The sequence below is a fragment of the Nicotiana sylvestris genome, chromosome 12, assembly GCF_000393655.2.
Source record: "Nicotiana sylvestris chromosome 12, ASM39365v2, whole genome shotgun sequence".
NCBI lineage: Eukaryota > Viridiplantae > Streptophyta > Magnoliopsida > Solanales > Solanaceae > Nicotiana > Nicotiana sylvestris.
This window is the reverse complement of record NC_091068.1, coordinates 57,177,590-57,199,256: the sequence shown is the minus strand read 5'-3', so window position 1 is coordinate 57,199,256 and position 21,667 is coordinate 57,177,590. Positions and strand designations below refer to the sequence as shown.

General features: G+C 39.2%; 1 protein-coding gene across 1 annotated transcript; it reads right to left on the bottom strand.

The window, feature by feature from the left end:
- Window positions 1-799: 799 nt before the first annotated feature.
- LOC138884131 (uncharacterized) lies at window positions 800-2,602 on the bottom strand. The gene is given in 1 exon segment (XM_070164972.1): window positions 800-2,602. A coding segment is annotated over 1 exon segment (1,803 nt).
- Between the last annotated feature and the right edge of the window lie 19,065 nt (window positions 2,603-21,667).

Sequence of the window (21,667 nt, the reverse complement as noted above, 5' to 3'; positions counted from 1 at the left end):
CATTTCGTTATTTGTTCGTTTCGACGTGCTTAATCTTTCTTTTACTATTTCTAAATCTTCATCCATGTCCATTTCCGTATAACTGTAATCATTGTTGTCTATAACTGATACTATTCTTTCGAATGGATTTTCTATTTTTATTTTATTTATTTTATTTTTAGCTGTTATCTTATGTTTTGTTGTTAAGACATATAGATTTTTACATCTTGCTGTGAATATTTTACTTCCTGGTGCTAATTCTATTCCAGACATTTTCCAGTATAGTACTAATGATTTATCTATATTTTTATCATCTACTGCTACTGAATAGTTAGCACTTATTATAAATTTAAATTTTTGGTATATTAAGTTACCTCTTACGGCACTTATTATACTCTTTTCTATAGGTTGTACAATTCTATCATCTGCCAAGTATATTTCTATAGGGGTATCTATTCCTTCCCTAAAACATGCTTTTATTAGGATCTCCGTTCCTCCTAAGTGTACATATTTTATTGGATTTTTTGCTTTTATATCTTGTATTTCTTTATTTAGTAGTCTTTTATTTAAAATTGGTATTTGTGCTTTACCTTTGATGTATTTACAATCTATTATATGTTCTCTTTGGCTTACTACATAGTATTCTTCTTTTTGTCTTTTAAACCAATTCTTTATTGTTGGTACTTCTAATATTTTGTCTATACTTAGATCCAATTCTTTTCCTTTTATTTGTTCAAATATATTAGCGTCAAATATTATTTTTTGTTCTGAAGATTGTTCATCTTGGTGTTCTTCTTGTTGTATAATTTGTATATCTTTTTCAGTCATTACTTTCTTCGTCTGATTCTTCTATATTATTGTCTATTTCTTTTTCATTTTCGGGGAACTCGTTTTCTGATATCTCATATATGTTGTCTTCACTGCTTAATTCATAATCTACATATTCTATTTGTGTATATTTATCATTATCTATCAATATTTCGGTAATTTGTTTCTTCTTTGGGTTTTTTGGTAATTTACAATCTTTGGCTAAGTGTCCTAGCTTTCCACAATTATAGCAAGTACATTCTGTTAGTTTTTTCTTTTTCCTATATGGTTTTTTATGTTTATAATTTTTTACATAATATCTTCCTCTTGGTTTCCTATATTTATATTTTGAATATTTTGATTTAAATTTCTTTCTCTTTCCTTCTTTTTTGTAATATTTATTTGTGCAGCCAAATTGGGATGCTATTCTACTTTTGCAGCATGCCAAATTTTTTACTAATATTTTATCCATTTTGATATTTTCTTTATACTTTTCGCATAATTCTATAAACCAATTTTGTAGAAATTTTATTCGCGCTCCTAGAGTATCTGCTAGGTCTGCTTCATTCCAGTTTTTTATTATTTTTGAGCTAAACGGTTCTGGTAATTTTGTAAAATATAATTTTCTTATTTCCTTACTTTCATCTGGACTATATGTTCCTTTATAATAATAGTCTCTAAATGCACAAGTATATTCGTCTATATAACACATATTACATATTGCTAATTTCGTCATCAAATTTCTATTTGTAGTTTTTTCTTTATTTTGTTCTTCTACTTCTGATGTCATACTACTAAACTCATTTCTTATTGCTATTTCATATTTATTCAATATATCTGTCACTGTTGTTGCTGTTGTTCCATCAAGTTTTTTATTACTTCTTAATGTATCTAGGCTTTCACTTAATAAATTTTGTAACCATAGTTTTACCATTCCTATAAGTGTTCTTTCTATATATCCTGGTGTTTCAGCTATTGCAATTTTTTTATCTATTAGTTGTTTGGAGATGTACCCTATCCATAATTGGATTGTTTTATTTGTATCTGCTACACAATCTAGATCTAAAAAATTACATTGTTCAGTTATCTGTCTTGGTGTCTATTTCCTATTTAGCCTTTTATCTCATAATGTTTTATTTCTATCATATGAATCATAACTTACTCTGTAATAGGTTGGGTTTAGTTGTCTTGGATTTTTTACTCCTGATGTGCTTGGTTTATCTTCAATCATATCTCCTGTATTTATTTCTGGATTTGTTTTCATCTTTTCCGTTTTTTCTATTAGTTCTGTGTATGTTTCACTTGTTTCTGAATAGTCTTCTCCTAGATTTGTGTCGTTATCACTTTGGTCATTTATTTCGTTCATGCTTATTTTTGGTGGATTATCCTGTATTTCTTCTAACTGTAATTTGAACTTTTCTATCTCATTTGTCAGTTTTAGCTCTTGTTCTTCTTCTTTACGTTTTTCTTTTTCTTTTAGTTTATTAGCGTATAGCTGTTTTAGCATTTCTAATTCTTTTTCTAATTCTGTTATCTTAGTGTTTTTTACTTCTTCTATCTGTTGTATTTTTTCTTTAGCTTGCTGTTGTATTTCTTTTATTTCTCTTTTTCTGTCTATTTCTTCGTTTTCTTTTGTTATTCTAACCATTGCGGTTAAACTATCTTCTAGTTTTACAGTTTCTTTTCCTAACATTAAGTTCAGGTTATTTCCTATTTTCTTGTATCTTCTTCCTAAGTTGGAAAATATTATTGTTATTTTTAATCCTTCTGGATTTTCATATGTTTTCGCTTCTAGTGCGAACTCTTCTTTATTCATCTTTTCTTTTTAAGATAGCAAATATATTTATATTTCGTTTTAGATATTATATCGATTAATCCAGATAGCCTAGCTTTGTTTGTTGATGTAATACTTAGGTATTCATATTCTAGGTATAGTTTTTTCAGTTTCTTCCTTATTTTCCTTGATTTTTTAATTAGTTTAATCTGTGTATACTCTGTAATTGTCTCACTGTTTATGGGTATTTTTTGCAGATTTGTACTATTAATGTTGTTCCTTTCCATGGTTTTGTTTCTTAAAGTATATGTTTATTTGTCATAGCTCTGATACCAACTTGGGGGGGGGGGGTCATTTTAATTTTAATACTGCAATGTATACATGCTGATACATATATTCATTGTTTTAATATTTGTAAGAATTATTGTTTTTCTGTGTTGATAAGTCTCAAGATTATCTTTATAAAATTCAATTTCTTTTTCTATAGTTAATAAAGCTTTATTACGTAATCTATTATATTTAATTATGTCTTTGCAGGTTTTAATATTGTGTTTAACACAATCTATTTTTCTATTTATGTTACTGAGGTTTTTAAGAAGTTTCCATTTCTGGGTGTTATAGAATCTTATGTAATGAAAAGTGTTATGTTTCATTTATAAACAGATTTTATTAACTTGATATGTGATCATTAATCTGAATATAAATCTAATTCATATAGATCTAATATATCTATTTCTTGTGATACAATTAGTTCTGTAAATGCTTGTTCCATTACATATATTATTTCAAAAGTAACTAAAATATCATAAATTTTTCTTTTAACATCGTTATTAAGTCTGTTAAAGATATATAATATAAGTATTTTGTAGTCAATATTTTCTTCTAATAAATACGTGTGGTTGTTCATTCAGATTTACTATTTATCCTTATCATGTGTTTACTAAACATATTCCCTCTAACCTCTTTGTTTATCATAGAGTTTATCATATTTTAATAAGTTATACTGAACAATCTTTTCTGGTCACTACCATGTTTTTCATGCTTCAATCATTTACCCTAACAGCGCCTCAACTCTGTGTACTCCCCTAAACGGCTTCCTTGCCTACTGGTTTCCATTTTAGGATGGCATAGTCTGGGCTTAACTGCTTTCAGCATTATTAGACAGGCAAACTTTCTCAAGATGTTCTTTATAACAGTACTATAACATGATAAATAATTATGATATTCAAGAGATTATAAGGAATATAAGATTTTAGTTAAACATGATTATGAATAAACTTACCTGGTTTTGTAACTCGTTTGAATGCTCCATAGCTTTCAGAAGTTTGTATATAATCATATATTTTATTGAGAGAAGATAAGAGAGAGAAGGTGAGTATTGAGGTTAGAGTCTTGGCATGACAGTCCAAAATGGCATGGTAAGGTGATAACCAGTCCATCCCCAAAATAACATCGAAATCGACCATGTCTAAAAACAATAAATCAACACGGGTCTCAAAACCCCTAATCACCACCATACAAGAGTGATGGACTCGATCAACCACGATAGAATTATCTACCGGTGTAGATACATAAATAGGAACACTCAATGAATCACTAGGCGTGACCAGGTATGGTGCAAAATAAGAGGATACATATGAATACGTAGACCCTGGATCAAATAACATTGAAGCATCTCTATCACAAACCAGAATTGTACCTGTAATAACTTCATCTGAAGCCTTAGCCTCGGGCCTAGCTGGAAGGGCGTATCATCGGGGCTGGGCCCCACCACCCTGAACTACCTCTCTAGGACAGCCTGCTGCTGGCTGGCCTCCACCTCTGGTGGCCTAAGCTCCACCTCTAGGACCTCTAACTCCACCTCTAGCACCTCTACCCCCACCCCTAACTGGTTAGGCGGGCTGTGGAACACCTGGTGCCTGTACCATCGCACGAGAACCTTGATGCTGAGAGGTACCTGGTGCTCAAGGGCAAAACCTAGCAATGTGACCCAGATCACCACAAGTGTAACAAGCCTTCGGCTGCTGAAATGGTTGGCCCTGTCGACCTGAATGACCACCTTGGAAACTCTAAAGCGGCGGTGCACTGATAGGAGCTGGTGGTGCAGTGTAAGGCTGCTGATTAGAATAATGCATCTGAGAACCACGACCACCTGAAGTACCATGTGAGACCTGGAGAGCTGACTAAAAGGGCCTAGGAGGATGGCCTCTACCATATGAATCTCTACCTCCAGACGAGGTACCACTGAATTTGCCTGAATGACATGGCCTCTTATTCGACCCATGACCACCTCCCTGTGACAGAACCATCTCAACTCGGCGAGCCACAATGGCCGCCTCCTAAAATGTGATCTCACTCCTTGCCTCCTTGGCCATCTGAAGACAAATCGGCTGAATAAGACCATAAATAAACCTCCTCACCCTCTCTCTCTTGGTGGGAAGTATGACAAGAGCATGGCGAGCTAGATCAATGAACCTGGTCTCATACTGGGTCACCGTCATGGAACCCTGCTGGAGACGCTCAAACTGCCTCCGAAAGGCCTCTCTCTGAGTCACGGGGAGAAACTTCTCCAAAAACAATGTTGTGAACTGCTCCCAAGTCAAAGATGGCGAACCGGCTGGTCTAGCTAAGTAATAATCCCTCCACCAAGTCTTGGCAGATCCAGACAGACGAAAGGTAGCAAAATCAACTCCATTGGTCTCAACGATCCCCATGTTCCGAAGAACCTCGTGACAACTATCCAGGTAATCCTGGGGATCCTCAGTAGATACACCGCTAAATGTAGAAGTAAAGAGCTTGGTGAACCTATCCAACCTCCACAAACCATCGGCGGACATAGCCGCTCCATTGCCAGTCTGAGCTACTACACCCGACTGAACTGCCACAGCTGGTTGAACTGCTGTAACCTGAACTTGGGGAGCTACCTGCTCTGGAGTGCACGTAGCAGGAGTCTGAGCCCCTCCTCCAGCCTAAGAAGTGGCTGGTGCTACTGGAAGCAAACCCGCTTGGGTGACACTCTCCATGAGGCCCACCAATCGGACCAGAGCATCCTGAAGAACTAGGGTGGCAATGAACCCATCTGGGACCTGAGATGGGCCTACTGGAACTGCTGGGGCCGGAACCTCCTCCTCAAAATCATCCTGAGGGTCCGCCACTGGTGTTGCTGCTCCGGGCTAAGCTTTGCCCCTACCTCGTCCTCCAGCACGGCCTCGGCCTCGCCCTCTACCCCTAGTAGAAGCTGCTGCAGGGAGCTCAGGCTGCTGAGCGGTAGACAAGGAAGCGCGTGTTCTCGCCATCTGCGAAGAACAAAGTAGAATTTCAATTAGCATTTGAGGAAAAAATTCGCACGACAAGAAAGAACAAATGTGAGATTTTCCTAAATCTGTAGCCTCCGGGGATAAATACAGACGTCTCCGTACCGATCCCTCAGACTCTACTAAGTTTGTTCGTGAGTTGTGAGACCTATGTAACCGAGAGCTCTGATACCAACTTGTCACGACCCGGATTTTCCACCCTCGGGAGTCGTGATGGCGCCTGCTAATGTGAATTAGGCAAGCCAATCCTTAGCTGCTTACTTTATTAACAATTTCCTCTTTTGACAATTATCAGTGACAACATGAAAGCAACAGAATTTAAATAATTATGTGGAAGACTTAAATTAAAGAATACGAAAAAATAATGCGAGAATCAACATATGCCTTTACCCAAGAACTGGTGTCACATTACTCACGAACTTCTAAGAGTACTAAATACAACCTTTTGAAAGGAAAAACATATAAGTTGTTTGTCTCGAAATACAGGAGATAACAGACTGGAAATAAAGATAGAGGAGACGTCGGGCCTGCGGACGACTGCGAGGCTGCCTCGGTATCTCACTGGACTGAAGGCTGACTCTCACGCTATTGCTGCTGTCCAAGACCTGGATTTATCCAAAAGAGCACAGAGTGTAGTATCAGCTCAACCGATCCCATGTGCTGGCAAGTGTCCAGCCTAACCTCGGCGATGTAGTGACAAGGCTAGGACCAGACTCTAAATAGACTTTTGTCGTTCATATACATATATATATATATATATATATATATATATAGCGGAAAAGAGATACGAAAATAACCAGTCAATGTGGGAGGGGGAAACATGATGTGGGGAGGTAACAGATTCAAATAGAAATCCTCAATAACAGAAAGAAGCAGCAAAGCCAGAATATCAACAAGAATCAAAAGTCAATAATTTGCACGGCATCACCCTTCGTGCTTTTACTCTCATTCTCACCAAAACAATACACGGCATCACCCTTCGTGCTTTGCGCTCTTCCTCACCCAAACAACAATCACAAGGAAAATAGGGTAAGAGAATCTATAACCTCGAAGTAAATCAAATAACAACAAGTAATGAACGAAACAACATAACTCGGATATCAACAAGGAATCAGGAATCAACAAATGCACGGCATCACCCTTCGTGCTTTTACTCTCGTCCTCACCAAAACAATAACTCTCTTTCCTCACCATATAATCAATAAAATCGGCACGGAATGGTACATCGTGCGGCACAGAATGGTACATCGTGCGGCACAGAATGGTACATCGTGCGGCACGGAATCACCCTTCGTGCTTTACACTCTTCCTCACCCAAACAACAATCACAAACAAAGGGGCAAGGGAGTAGACAAATAATGGTAGAAATCCCGGCAAGGGAATACAATTAAGCAGCTAAATCCCGGTAGGGGAACAATATCAATATTCTCAGCATCCCGACAAGGGAGATAATCAACAAAAGAACAAACATCCCGGCAAGGGAGCAATTTAATAATTTTTTTTCTCTTTCTTTCAGTTTCATTTCTCATCTCGCTTTACCACCTGAGCCAACACTCCATAGGGGTTCAATCATCTCGTATACTTCCACGATTCGTATTATAACTCGAGCCAACACTCCTCGAAGTGCAGGGATCAAAATTTCTTTCACGTGCTTGTTACAATATATAGAAAATCATCGTTAGGGCATGGAAGATACAACAAAATCAGAATATCCACAATATAAGGACTCACTATCATACTAGACACCAACGTATAGATACTCGCCACCATGCCAATATGTCGTACTTGACAATTAGCACTTAGCAAATAAGACTCAACTCCTAATCCCTCAAGCTAAGGTTAGACCAAACACTTACCTCGAAGCTTTGGACACCACTCAAGCCTCAACTATAGCTTTACCCCTTGATCCCACTACCAATCCGCTCAAATCTAGTCACAAGTTACTCAATTACATCAATAAGTGCTAAATGAATCAACCCCAATGCATGAAAATGAGTTTTCCCAAAGTTTTACTCAAAAAGTCAAAATCACCCCCGGGCCCACGTGGTCGAAACTCGAGGGTTGGACCAAAACCCGTTTACCCATTCCCCCACGAATCCAAATGTATAATTTGTTTTGAAATCGGACCCCAAATGGAGGTCCAAATCCCCAGTTTTAGAAAACAAAAACCTTGGTTCTACCCAAAACACCCATTTTCCTCCATGAAAAACTTTGATTTTAAGTTGAAATCATGTTAAAAGATGTTAAGGAGTGAATAAAATGAGTTAAAAATCACTTACCAATCGTTTTGGAGAAGAAAAGTTGTTTAGAAAATCGCCTCTTATGTTTCGGGGTTTTGAAAAATGTAAAAATAACTGAAATTCACGTGTATTTATACCTTTTTCTGAAGACCCCACCGCGGACCGCGCTAAGCCGACCGCGGCCGCGCTGGCCCCTCTTGAAGATCTGCGGATCTTTGCCCCGTGTGGACCGCGCAAAGCTGACCGCAGCCGCACAGTACCCACCGCGGACCACGCAAAGGCGACCACAGCCATGCTGGCCCCTCTGCGGCCGCACGCGATTCCTCGCGGGCCGCACTAAAGGGTTCAGAGGCCTGCAATATTTTCCTGAACCTGCAACATCTGATCTTTTATGCCTACGGCATCCCAGAACCTATTCAAAACTCACTCGAGCCCTCAAATCACCAATATAACATCATGAACATCGAATTAAGCCTCAAGATCAGTGAAATTTCTCAGATTTCCTTTTAAACATCAATTCCCAATTAGGGTCCGGATCACGTCAAATGACGTCCGTTTTTAACCAAACTTTACAGGAGTGATTCAATATTTTCCTACATCATACAAGTCCCATATTTTCCTACCGACCCTCCGGGACCGTCAAATCATGGGTCCGGATCCGTTCGCCCAAAATGTTGACCAAAGTCAAACTTATTCATTTTAACACCAAAATTTAGCATTTTTCACAGAATTTCATATTTAAGCTTTCCGGCTACGTGCCCGGACTACGCATGGAAATCTAGGCGACTACAAATAAGGTTTTTAAGGCCTCGGAAGCATGGAATGGATAAGAAAATAGGTGATGACCCTTTGGGTCGTCACAAACGAGTTTGTCAATTTTTTGCAGTATGGAATACAACATGAAGATAAGAAAAAAGGTTCAAGCACTTCAACAAAACGCTGCTCGTTACAGATTAAATCAAGGCAACTTGTATTGAAAAATGTTCAGTGGTCCTCTAGCAAGATGTCTTGAGCCTTCTCAAACAGAATATGTGATGAAAGAAATATATGAGGGACACTGTGGAAATCACGTTGGAGGGAGATCTGTAGAGAAAACAATAATTAGAGTTGGCTATTAATGGCCAAAAATGGAAGAAGACGCGGAAAGCTTCGTGGCTAAATGTGACAAGTTCCAAAGATATGGCAACAACATGAATCGGCCAGCTAAATTGTTACGAGGACCAGAAGGTTCGTGATGTTTCCTATATGGTTGGAGAGCGGGTTTTGCTTCGAGTTTCGCCAATGAAGGGCGTTATGAGATTTGGGAAGAAAGGAAAGTTGAGTCCGAGGTTTATTGGCCTTTTTGAGAAATTGAGGCATGTTGGGGAGGTTTCTTATGAGCATGCCTTACCTCCCAGCTTGGCCAGAGTTCATCCGGTATTCCATGTTTCGATGCTTCGGAGGTATCACGGTGATCCGTCGCACATGTTGGATTTCAGTTCAGTCCAGTTGGACAAGGATCTATCTTATGTTGAGGAGCCAGTGGCAATATTGGATAGGTAGGTTAGAAAGTTGAGGTCAAGGAACGTTGCATCAGTAACGGTTCAGTGGCGGGGCCAGCTGGTCGAGGAGGCGACCTGGGAGGCCTAGGAGGATATGCGCAGCCGTTACCCTCATCTTTTCACTACTTTAGGTATGTCTCTATGCACGTTCGAGGACAAAAAAATGTTTAAGTGTAGGAGGATGTGACGACCCGGCCGGTCGTCTTAAAAATTAATGCCTCGATCCCCTATTAACTGCTTTCCCCGACTTTATTTCTGCTATTTTGATTTGCCGGGTTATCGGTTTTGAGTTTCAGAGAGTTTTAGGACACGTAGTCCCTAAATAAGAGCTTAAGTGTTGGAGAGTTTACCATAGCCGGAGTAGTGTGAAGACGGCCTCGGAATGGAAATCCGATGGTTCTGTTAGCTTCGTTGGGGGATTCGGGGCTTAAGGGCATGTTCGGATTGTGTTTTGGAGGTCCGTAGCTAATTTAGGCTTGAAATGCCGAAAGTTAAATTTTTAAAGTTTTCGGTCCGATAGTGAGATTTTGATCCGAGGGTCAGAATGGAATTTCGGAAGTTGGAGTAGCTCCGTAGTATTGAATGTGACGTGTGTGCAAAATTTCAGGTCATTTGGACGAAGTTTGATAGACTTTCTGATCGAAAGCGCGTTTAGAGTTTTTGGAATTCTTAGGCTTGAATCCGATGAAAAATAGGTGTTTTGATTGGTTAGCAGGTTTGGTTGAGGTCCCGGGAGCCTCGGGTGTGTTCCGGATGCTCAACGGACCATTTATGGACTTGGAAAGATTTGCAAATTTTCTGTTGTTGTGTTGCAGAGAAAACCTTCATCGCGTTCGCGAGGGGGTCTCGTGTTCGTGTAGAGCATCTGGGTGAAGCAGCTGAAATGTGCTTCGCGTTCGCGATGATGTCCCGCGTTCGCGAAGGTAAGGACCTGTTGGTCTTCACGTTCACGACATGGTCCTCGCGTTCGCGTAAGGTCTGCCCGTGTAAGCTACACGTTCTCGAGTGGACCTTGCATTCGTGAAAGAGGAATTTGGCCAGTAGGACTTTTGTGCATTGTGTTCGCGATAATAGCCTTGCATTTGCGAAGAAGGAATTACCTGGGCAGATATAAGATTTCAAAATCGAGGGTTTAGCCATTTTTATCAAAACTTAAGCTTGGGAGCTCGGATTTGAGCGAGATTTTGAGGGATTTTCAGAGATATCGATTGGGTAACTATTTTAGACTCCTTTTTGCTTGTAACTCATTAATCTAAACATGAATTCATCCTTTAATTTCGAAATTTGTATGAAAATTGGGAAAAAATTCTTAGACATAGAAATTGAGTTTTGATTGGGGTGACATCGGATTTGGATAATTTTTGTATGGTTATACTCGTGAGAGTTTGAGGATTCTGAAACTATAAATTTTACACGATTCCGAGACGTGGGCCCGAGGGGCATTTCAGTAATTTTACATAATTTTGCGTATTAGCATAGACTTTAATTGTAGAATCAGTTGCTTGAAGTGTTATTTACATTGTGAAATTGAATTGAATAGATTTAGGCAATTTGGAGTCAAGTACTCGTGGCAAGATCGTGGTTTCGGATTGATTTTTGAGCCGGTTCGAGGTAAGTGACTTGTCTAACCTTGTGTAGGGGACCTTCCCCTTAGGATTGGTATATTTTGTAATTGAAATGCCTTGTTTATGAGGTGACGAGTGCGTACTTGTGCTAATTGTTGGAAATTTGGTTTTTCTTTAACTAATTACTAGTACGTTTCCTTTCGTATTTCTATTACTTGCACTATTAAGCTTGTTGTTAGCTTAGGCAAGCATGTCTAGGTGACTTAATTGCTTTATTTTCTCAACTTGCCTTACTTGACTTTGTGCAGCATGCTAGGCTAGAATCACTTGTTGTCTTAATATGAAATGTTTGCCATTTCTGTATATTTTCCTATTGTTGCTGTGTATTTATTTTGGGACTACGGATGTGGGATTCCGGTAGATCCCCTTTGTCTGTTTATTTGGGACTACGGATATGGGATTCTGGTAGATCCCCCTGCACAGTTATATGGAACTACAGGACTGCACCCGGTAGATTCCCCCAATACTGGGTATTTATATTTGGGGACTACGGATAGGGATTTCCGGTAGATCCCCGCGCACTGATAGTTGGACTACGGGATAGGATCTCGGGAGATCCTTCGGATATATATGATGGACTACGAGATGCTATCCCGGGAGATCCACTGGACAGTTGTAATTAGGACTACAGGACGGTATCCTTGAAGATGCTCGATTGTTTATGTTGAGTTGTATTTCCCTTCCCTGATTTATTCTATCTCTGTTCAAGTTGTTGTTCTTTCAATCCTATGTTATTTCTTGTTGTTGCACTTATTTATATTGTTTTATTCCGCACTGTTAACCCTTATATCTTAATTTAATCTCAATAGGGCCCTAACCTTCCTCAGCATTACCCAACCGAGGTTAGGCTTAGCACTTACTGAGTACCGCTGTGGTGTACTCATGCCCCCTTTTGCGCATGTTTTTCATGTGCAGATCCAGGTACCGCTACTCAGGCCTACCATCCTTGAGGGAGGTGACTGCTCAAGAGACTTCGAGGTACATCTGCCGCGTCCGCAGACCGAGGAGTCCCTTTCTATTCTAGCTGTTAAACATTGCCCTTCTGTATTTTTTCTTTATTGTTAGATATTCTTGAGTTAGACTATTAGATAATCCAAAGGATTGTGTTTCTGTGAGTTTCCGGGTTTTGGGATAGTGTACATGGTTTTGAGGATGTTGTGTTGTATATGCCGAGCGGCATTATAACTATTGTTTCCATTCAGTTATTTTGTTTTTTTATCATTTCTTCCGCAAGATTCATTATGTTCCGCATTTGTTAGGCTTACCTAGTCGTAGAGATTAGGTGCCGTCACGATAGTTCACGGAGGGCGAACTGGGGTCGTGACACCATCATATCGTCTCGACCACTGTGGGCAATATCATCAACATATACTAGCTGATCAGGTGGTGGTGTGTATATAACGCCATAACCTTTTCCTATATCCCATATACATATATTTACATATATACGCGTACATAACGTCATCTGGTTATGGGTCAATGCATATGTATAAATGGGTGAAATGCATGAAAAATACGTAAAAATCTCAATATTCCTTCTGGATAAACTTTTTCAACTGTGTATTATTGTGAGACCTATGAACAGAAGATAATAATAATTCACATGGGGTATCAAGAATATAGACACCCCTAGTATTTCTATGGATAGAGTAATTTATGAAAACTGTGTGTTTGCTCATTTCTTTTGTATAATTTGGACCATGCCAAAAGAAAGAATGGATGGCATTGACATACCTAGAGTAGGGAAAACTCCGTATAATATTCCGTTGGAAAACCTTCATTGATTGAACTTAGAACTCAAAAATTAGGATTAAGCTTCTGCTTTTTGAAATACTTGAATGAAATTTGCTTCTGCTTCTTTGAAATTCTTGAACAAAATTTGCTTCTGATTCTTTTAAATTCTTTGAATGAAATTTTAAGCTTCCTACTTGTTGAAGTGCTGAACGATTTTCTTAAGCTTCTATTCTTGAATTTTTCAAACCAAGAAAGGATGTATTCTTGCTTTTTGAATGACTAACGTTACTTGGTTCCTTATCCAAATGAATTAGGACAAAACTTCTTTACTTATTTAATTCAATTAAATCATAGATATCCACCTAGGATTATTTGATTACTTAGTCATTTCATGTGGTTAGCTAGTGCTGCCACGTCTTATTTTCATACTTTAATAATTAAATAGGTAATGTCCCATTATCCGATAATTAATCAATTACCCGTATAATTAAGATTTACCTCAAATTATCTAAAAATATTACTCATTTTCATTTTTTTTAATATACTTTATACATTATACTACCGTGGTCATGTGGTACCTTGCATGGTACTAGTTTCTAATTATTGGGTATTATCGTTAGACCCATATTTTATCCCAAATAGGCCACTTTCAACGAAACTCGTTTTCTTCAATTCGTGTACCCTTTATCCTTCATGACACTTATTTGTCGCTTGTTATAAATGGCATAAATATGTTAACCTCAAGATAATCTCATCCCTGAGTCTACATCAATTAACAGAAGACGAAACTTTAACGTACGGAAACGCGAGAAGTAACATCCTTTCCCCATTAGAAACATTCGTCCTCGAATGTTCAACTCCCCAAGATCTATATAACTTTTGGCCGGGTCGCGCTTGTAACAACACTACTACCAACTTTTTTTGTAGGATCTTAATAATCCAACACCATACAGGACCACAATCATCAATAACGTCAATGGCCTTACACGACCAATGACAATAACTAACACAAGAATCCATACACGTACCTTGAGGTTATGACGTCTCAGTCGGATCCTTCCCTGGAGGAGGTAATAAGTAGGGATATCTAGACTTCATGTCTTCCTTGGCCTCCCAAGCCATTTCTTCCACATTGTTGTTCCTCCAAAGTACTTTCACGGAGGCTACCTTCTTATTCCATAACTTGCGGATTTGTCGATCTAGGACAGCAATCGAAATTTCTTCGTATGATAAGTCCTCTATAATCTGTACATCATCCGTGGACACCACTCGCGTAGGATCTCCAATGCACTTCCGTAACGTAGATACGTGAAAAACCAAATGGACAGACTCTAACTCCGAGGGCAATTCTAACTCATAAGCTACTTGGCCCACTCTCTGAATAATCCTATAAGGCCCAATATATCATGGGCTAAGTTTTCCTTTCTTGCCAAACCTCATCACACCCTTCATAGGTGACACCTTTAAGAATACCCAATTATTAACCCCGAACTCTAAATCTCGTCGCCGCATGTCAGAATATGAATTCTGATGACTCTGAGCTGTCACCAGTGATTCCCATATAAGCTCTACTTTTTCTATGGCTTTCTTAACCATGTCTAGCCCACGTAATCCAGATTCTCCAACATCAAACCACCCTATAGGTGACCTACACTTTCGTCTGTATAGAGCTTCGTATTGAGCCATTTGAATACTGGAATGGTAGTTATTATTATATGCGAACTCTATAAGCGGCATATGATCCTCCCAGCTACCTTTGAAGTCTATTACACAAGCTCGTAACATATCCTACAGTGTTTGAATAGTGCGCTCAGCCTGTCCGTCTATCTGGGGATAAAATGCGGTACTAAGACTTACTTGAGTCCCCAATCCTTTTTGGAAGGACATCCAGAAGTTAGCTGCAAATTGAGCTCCTCTATCCGAGATAATAGATACAGGGACACCATGTAGTCGTACTATTTCCTTAATATAAAGTCTTGCATAATCCTCTAAGGAATATGTAGTCCTAACGGGCAGAAAATGGGCTAACTTTGTAAGCCTATCAACAATCACCCATATCGAGTCGAACATATGCTGGGTACGAGGTAAGCCACGATGAAATCCATATTGATTACTTCCCATTTCCATGTTGGGGTTTACATCGCTTGTAATAACCAACCGGGTTTCTTATGCTCAATCTTAACCTGCTGACAACTAGGACACTGAGCAACAAATTCTGCTATATTCTTTTTTCATTCCATCCCACCAATATACTTCCCTGATATCATGATACAACTTTGTTGCTCTTGGATGGATAGAATAATGAGAATAGTGAGTTTCTCCCATAACCTACCGACGTAGCCCTGCAACATAAGGAAGACATAATTGCCCTCGATATCTGAGGTCCTCATCTACTGCAATTTCAAACAGTGTCTTCACCATTTAAGGGGTGGTATCCCTATAATGAACTAGCATATGATCCTCGTATTGGCATTCCTTTACTTCAGTTACTAAAGAGGATGTTATCGTATCCTGAATAGTAATTCCAATATTACCTTAGTCCAGTAATCGAACTCGGAGACTAGCTAGTTGATGAACCTCATGGGCTATTCCCCTCTTTTCTGGCGGTAAATATGACAGGCTACCCATAGATCTACGGCTGAGGGCGTCGGCTACTACATTTGCCTTCCCCGGATGGTATAAAATATCAATATCATAATCTTTAAGTAGCTCTAACCATATCCTTGCAGTAAATTCAATTCCTTTTGCTTGAAGATATACTAGAGGCTCTTATGATCCATATAGATATCAACATGAATGCCATACAAGTAGTGCCTCCACATCTTTAGTGCATGAATCACCGCAGCTAACTCTAAATCGTGGGTCGGGTAGTTCTTCTCGTGCTTTCTTAGTTGTCTAGAAGCATAGGCTACAACCTTACCATGGTGCATCAACACACAACCCAATCCAATGCCTGAAGCGTCACAATATATCGCATAAGCATCGGTCCCTTCTAAGAGCGTTAGAACTGGTACTAAAGTCAATCTATCCTTTAAGGCCTGGAAACTCCATTCGCAAGCGTAAGTCCATTGAAACTTTGCTCCCTTCTAAGTCAACTTTGTTAAAGGTGTTGAAAGGGAAGAAAATCCCTCTACAAATCTCCTGTAATAACCTGCAAAACCGAGAAAGCTACGAACCTTCGTCGGTGTTGTGGGTCTTGGCCAAGTCTTTACTGCCTCAATCTTTTGTGTATCCACCCAGATGCCTTCACCCGAAATGATATGCCCAAGGAAAGCTACAGAGTTCAACCCGAATTCACATTTAGTGAATTTTGCATACAACTTCCCTTTTTGTAGAGTTCTGAGCATAATACGCAAATGATATGCATGTTCAGCCTTTGAGAGAATACACCAATATATCGTCGATACATAGAATTATGAACAGATATAAAAAGGCCTGAACACACGGTTGATCAATCCATGAATACTGTTGGGGCATTGGTCAAACCGAACGACATAAAACGAAACTCAAAGTGCCCATATCTGGTCCTGAATGCTATCTTCGAAATATCTTCATCCTTAACCCTTACCTGATGGTACCCGGACCTCAAGTCTATTTTTGAAAAACACTTGGCACCTTGCATCTAATCAAATAAATTATCAATCCTCAGAAGTGGGTACTTATTCTTGATCGTTACCTTATTCAGCTATCTATAATCAATACACATCCGCAAGGAACCATCTTTCTTCCTTACAAATAACACAGGTGCTCCCCACGGTTATGTACTAGGTCTGCTAAAGCCTTTTTCAAGCAAGTCCTTTAGTTGTTCTTTAAACTCTTTCAGCTCTACGGGGGCCATTCTACAAGGATTAATAGATATTATATAAGTATTTGGTAGTAGGTCAATAGCAAACTCAAGTTCTCTCTCTGGTGGAAGACCTGGAATCTCATCGGGAAACTCATTAACCACAGGGATGGAGTTAATGGTTGGTGACTCCACTTCCACATCCTGAACCCGAACTAAGTGATAAATACAGCCCTTTCTGATCATCTTTCTTGCCTTGAGATAGGAAAGGAATCTTCCTCTCGGCGATGCCGTATTACCTTTCCACTCCAAAACTGGATCCCCTAGAAATTGAAATCGGGCTATCTTTGATCTACAATCAACCTTAGCATGACAAGAAGCCAACCAATCCACACCCATTATAACATCAAATTCTACCATATCTGACTCGATTAAGTCTGCTATGGTAGATCGACCATGAACTACTATTATAAAATCCCTATATACTTGCTTAGCTATCACTGAGTCCCTAACAGGTGTAGACACCTCAAAAGGTTTAACTAATTCAGGTTTTATTTCCAACTTACTAGCAACGAACGGGGTAACGTATGATAAGGTGGAACCTGGGTCAATTAGCGCATATACATCATATGAGGAGACTAATAATATACCTATAACAATATCAGGCGATGACTCCTGGATCTGTGGTCCTGCCAATGCATAAATGCGGTTCTAAGGACTGCTTGAGCTAGATGCTCCACCTCTGCCTCTACCACGACTCATTGGTGCATGTGGACCTTGCCCAAGGGGCGTACTAATGATAAAGAATGAACTACAGATCCTGTTGGCTGAGATATGCTTGCATCACATCTCATCGGACAATCCCTCGTAATGTGGCCCAAATAACCACCAGTATAACAAACACCTAATCCTATACGGCACTGCCCGGTATACTGTTTAACACATTGAGCACATCATGGCAAGGGCGGCCTCATCTGACTTGACTCACCCCTATAGTGAGAACTTTAGGCCCTGAAATTCTTACCAGACCCTGAATATGTGGAACGATCAAATCTCTTACTGCTAAACTGAGGGGGCACACTAGCCGATGATTGGGCTGGATACCTCGGGTATTGCTACCTCTGACCACTTCAAAAATCACCAGAAGGACCCGAAGACCTCGCTCTCTTATTTTGGGCCTTATCATGCTCACAATCAGCCCTCTGTTTCTGTTTACACTCCTCTACACCCAGAGCGTACGCCTGAATACGAGAAATATACTTGTCTAGCTGAAGTGAGACCGACATACAATCATTAAGCAAGTGAGGCTCTAATCCCATCATGAACCGGTGAACCCAATCCTCCATCTTAGATACAATAGTGGGTGCATACCTAGACAACAAATCAAACTGAATACTGTACTCCCGAACAATCATGTTACCCTGCCAAAGGGTCAAGAACATATCAACTCTGGCCGTCTAAGCTTTAGTGGTAGATAATGACGAAGAAAAGTTTTTGTAAACTCCTACCATATAGCTGGAGGGGCATCCTCACCTCTGGACAATTCCCAAGACTCATACTAATTAACTGCAACATCTCGGAGTCTATCGGAAGCTAGATCAACTAACTCAGTCGCAGTGGTCTTCATTACCCATAACGTCCTCTACACTCTATCAATAAATACCCGAGGGTCCTCGTTCGGATCTGCCCCAGTTAATACCGAGAGGTTTAATTAATAAAGTCACAAACCCTCGCACCGACGGACCTATCTGCGTGACTGATACCTATTTCCTGACGCCGAGTCAGTGCGGCTACTAATCGGGTAAATAGCTGAATAGAATCTCTCATATCCTAACTCGGTGCATCCGGCTAAGGTGTTGAATGTACAAGGGCGGGCGTTGGAGCTGGCGCCCCTCGGAGCTCTTCTAGAAAGGGTGGGGTATACGACGTCTGAGATGGAATCTCACTATGAGACTCTCCCCGAGCCCTAGTAACTCGTGGCGCTCAACTAGTAGTCTCACCAGCCACAGACTTTCCCTTCTGGGCGGCTGTAGTCTTTGGAGGCATCACTGAGAATATAACATATCGTTAGGAACATAAATTTCTTATATTGCACTATCTAAGATAAGAAGAGAGGATAACATCCTATATGTCCTGTAGCCTCATGTGTATAAGTGTGGTGCTCAACACACCCATAAACAAGACTCTACTAGACATGGTCAGTAGACAACCCTAGGACAGAACTACTCTGATACCACTTTTGTCACGACCCAAACCGATGGTCCGCAATGGGTGCCTGAGTCCTACCTGTCAAACTCCCCTAAGCATGCGTCTAAGATATAAACCTAAATAACATCTGCTGAATTACGAAAATAACATACATAGAGGAAACCTTCCAAAAAGTCATATGTATGTATACATGCAGAATATAGTGGGCGAGCCGGCAAGGCTGCTATAGACAACTATACACCCAAAACTGAAACCCGACAAGGCCACATACAACCCAACTAGACATACTATCTACAGACCTCTAATAGAAATATAACTGTACAGAGACGGGACTGAGCCACCTCATACCCATATATATATATATATATATATACACACACAAACATATCGTACCAAAATCAAAAATAGCTCCGGATCAAGTGGAGTGCGTCAACTCTCGCTGATCAAGGATCTTAAGAAGGGGGGCTGTCAGCTTGCCTACCTGCACCTGCGGGCATGAAACGCCGGCCCCGGGAAATAGGGCGTCAATACGAATAATGTACTGAGTATGTAAGGCATGAAAATCAGTACGTAAGAGACATATATGAAATATGGAATAAAGAAATTCGTCTGTAAATCTGAATAATTTTATAAATCCTGAAACATTTATAATGCCATGCACGTGCATGTAAATGTCGTGTCATGCATAGGTATAGATGTACATAATATCATCAAGCCTCTGAGGGCATCGCATCATATCGTCTCGTCCATTGTGGGCAACATCATCAACATATACCAGCTGATCAGGTGGTGGTGCGTATATAATGCCGTAACCCTTTCCCATATCCCATATACATGTATTTACATATATATGCGTATATAACGTCATCTGGTCATGGGTCAATGCACATGTATAAATAGGTGAAATGCATGAAAAATTCGTAAAAATCTCAATATTCCTTCCGGATAAACTTTTTCAACTGCGTATTATTCAGAGACCTATGAACAGAAGATAATAATAATTCACATGGGGAATCAAGAATATAGACACCCCTATTATTTCTATGGATAGAGTAATTTATGGAAACTGTGTGTTTGCTCGTTTCTTCTGTATAATTTGGAAAATGCCAAAAGAAAGAAGGGGTGACATTAACATACCTTAATTAGGGAAAACTCTATATAATATTCCGTTGGAAAACCTTCGTTGATTGAAGTTAGAACTCAAAAAATTGGATTAAGCTTCTGCTTTTTGAAATTCTTGAACAAAATTTGCTTCTGCTTCTTTGAAATTCTTGAACGAAATTTGCTTCTGATTCTTTGAAATTCTTTGAACAAAATTTTAAGCTTCTTGCTTGTTGAAGTGCTGAACGAATTTCTTAAGCTTCTGTTCTTTAATTTTTCAAACAAAGAAAGGATGTATTCTTGCTTTTTGAATGACTAACGTTACTTGGTTCCTTATCCAAATGAATTAGGACAAAACTTCTTTACTTATTTAATTCAATTAAATCATAGATAGCCACCTAGGATTATTTGATTACTTAATCATTTTATGTGGTTAGCTAGTGCTGCCACATCTTATTTCCGCACTTTAATAATTAACTAGGTAATATCTCATTATCCGATAATTAATCAATTACCCGTATAATTAAGAATTACCTCAAATTATCTAAAAATACAACTCATTTTCATTTTTTTAATATACTTTATACATTATAATACCGTGTTCATGTGGTACCTTGCATGGTACTAGTTTCTAATTATCGGGTATTATCGCTCGACCCGTACTTTATCCCAAATTGGCCACTTTCATCAAAACTCATTTTCTTTAATTCGTGTACTCTTTATCTTTCATGACACTTATTTATCGCTTGTTATTAATAATGTAAATATGATAACCTCAAGATAATCTCATCCCCAAGTCTACGTCAATTAACAAAAGACGAAATTTTAGCGTACGAAAATGCGAGATGTAACACATACATTCGTAGAAGACTCCGGTATAAGTTAAAAAAAAACAATTGAGCCTAGGGCATAGACAAATGATTGAATTGCTAGAATATTGTATCACGGATATTCCATAGCGTCCATGAAAGACTAAAGTAGTAACTAATACCAGGAGCCGCAGATCGGAAGATAGCTTAAACCTACATAAAGGTTGATCAGAAAGAACAGGAAACTAAAGAGTTTAATGAACTACGTAAATCAGGAAGTCTGATTATTGGAGCCAGAAAATTATAAGAATTGTGATTGAGAGCCTTGCAGAATCACTCTTAATATCAGAGGTACAAAAGAGATAGTACAGTAGCCATATTCTATAATGGCTCTATGATAAATCTAGTTAGAAGAAGTACCAGCTTCATAAGAAGTCAATATGAAGCCCCCACCGGATTGTGTAGGCGCTAAAGGTGCAAGTATTATAATAGATCTTCAAGTTGTGGATGTCAATCATACCTATATGAAAGGGAGTTTGTGAAAGAAATAGAAGAATATGAGGCGATATTTTAAGGTAAAGGTGACCATCGTACGAGATACTCAAGTGAAGAAGGTTGTGAATAGTCCATACTTCATATAGAAGGCTAAAAGCGTGGGGGTTCAGTATCCAGGAATGATAGCAGCGTCGTCAATGGAATATCTTCCAGCCCATTGCTTCTAGGTACTGAGAGGTCTAGTTAAGAATGTAAA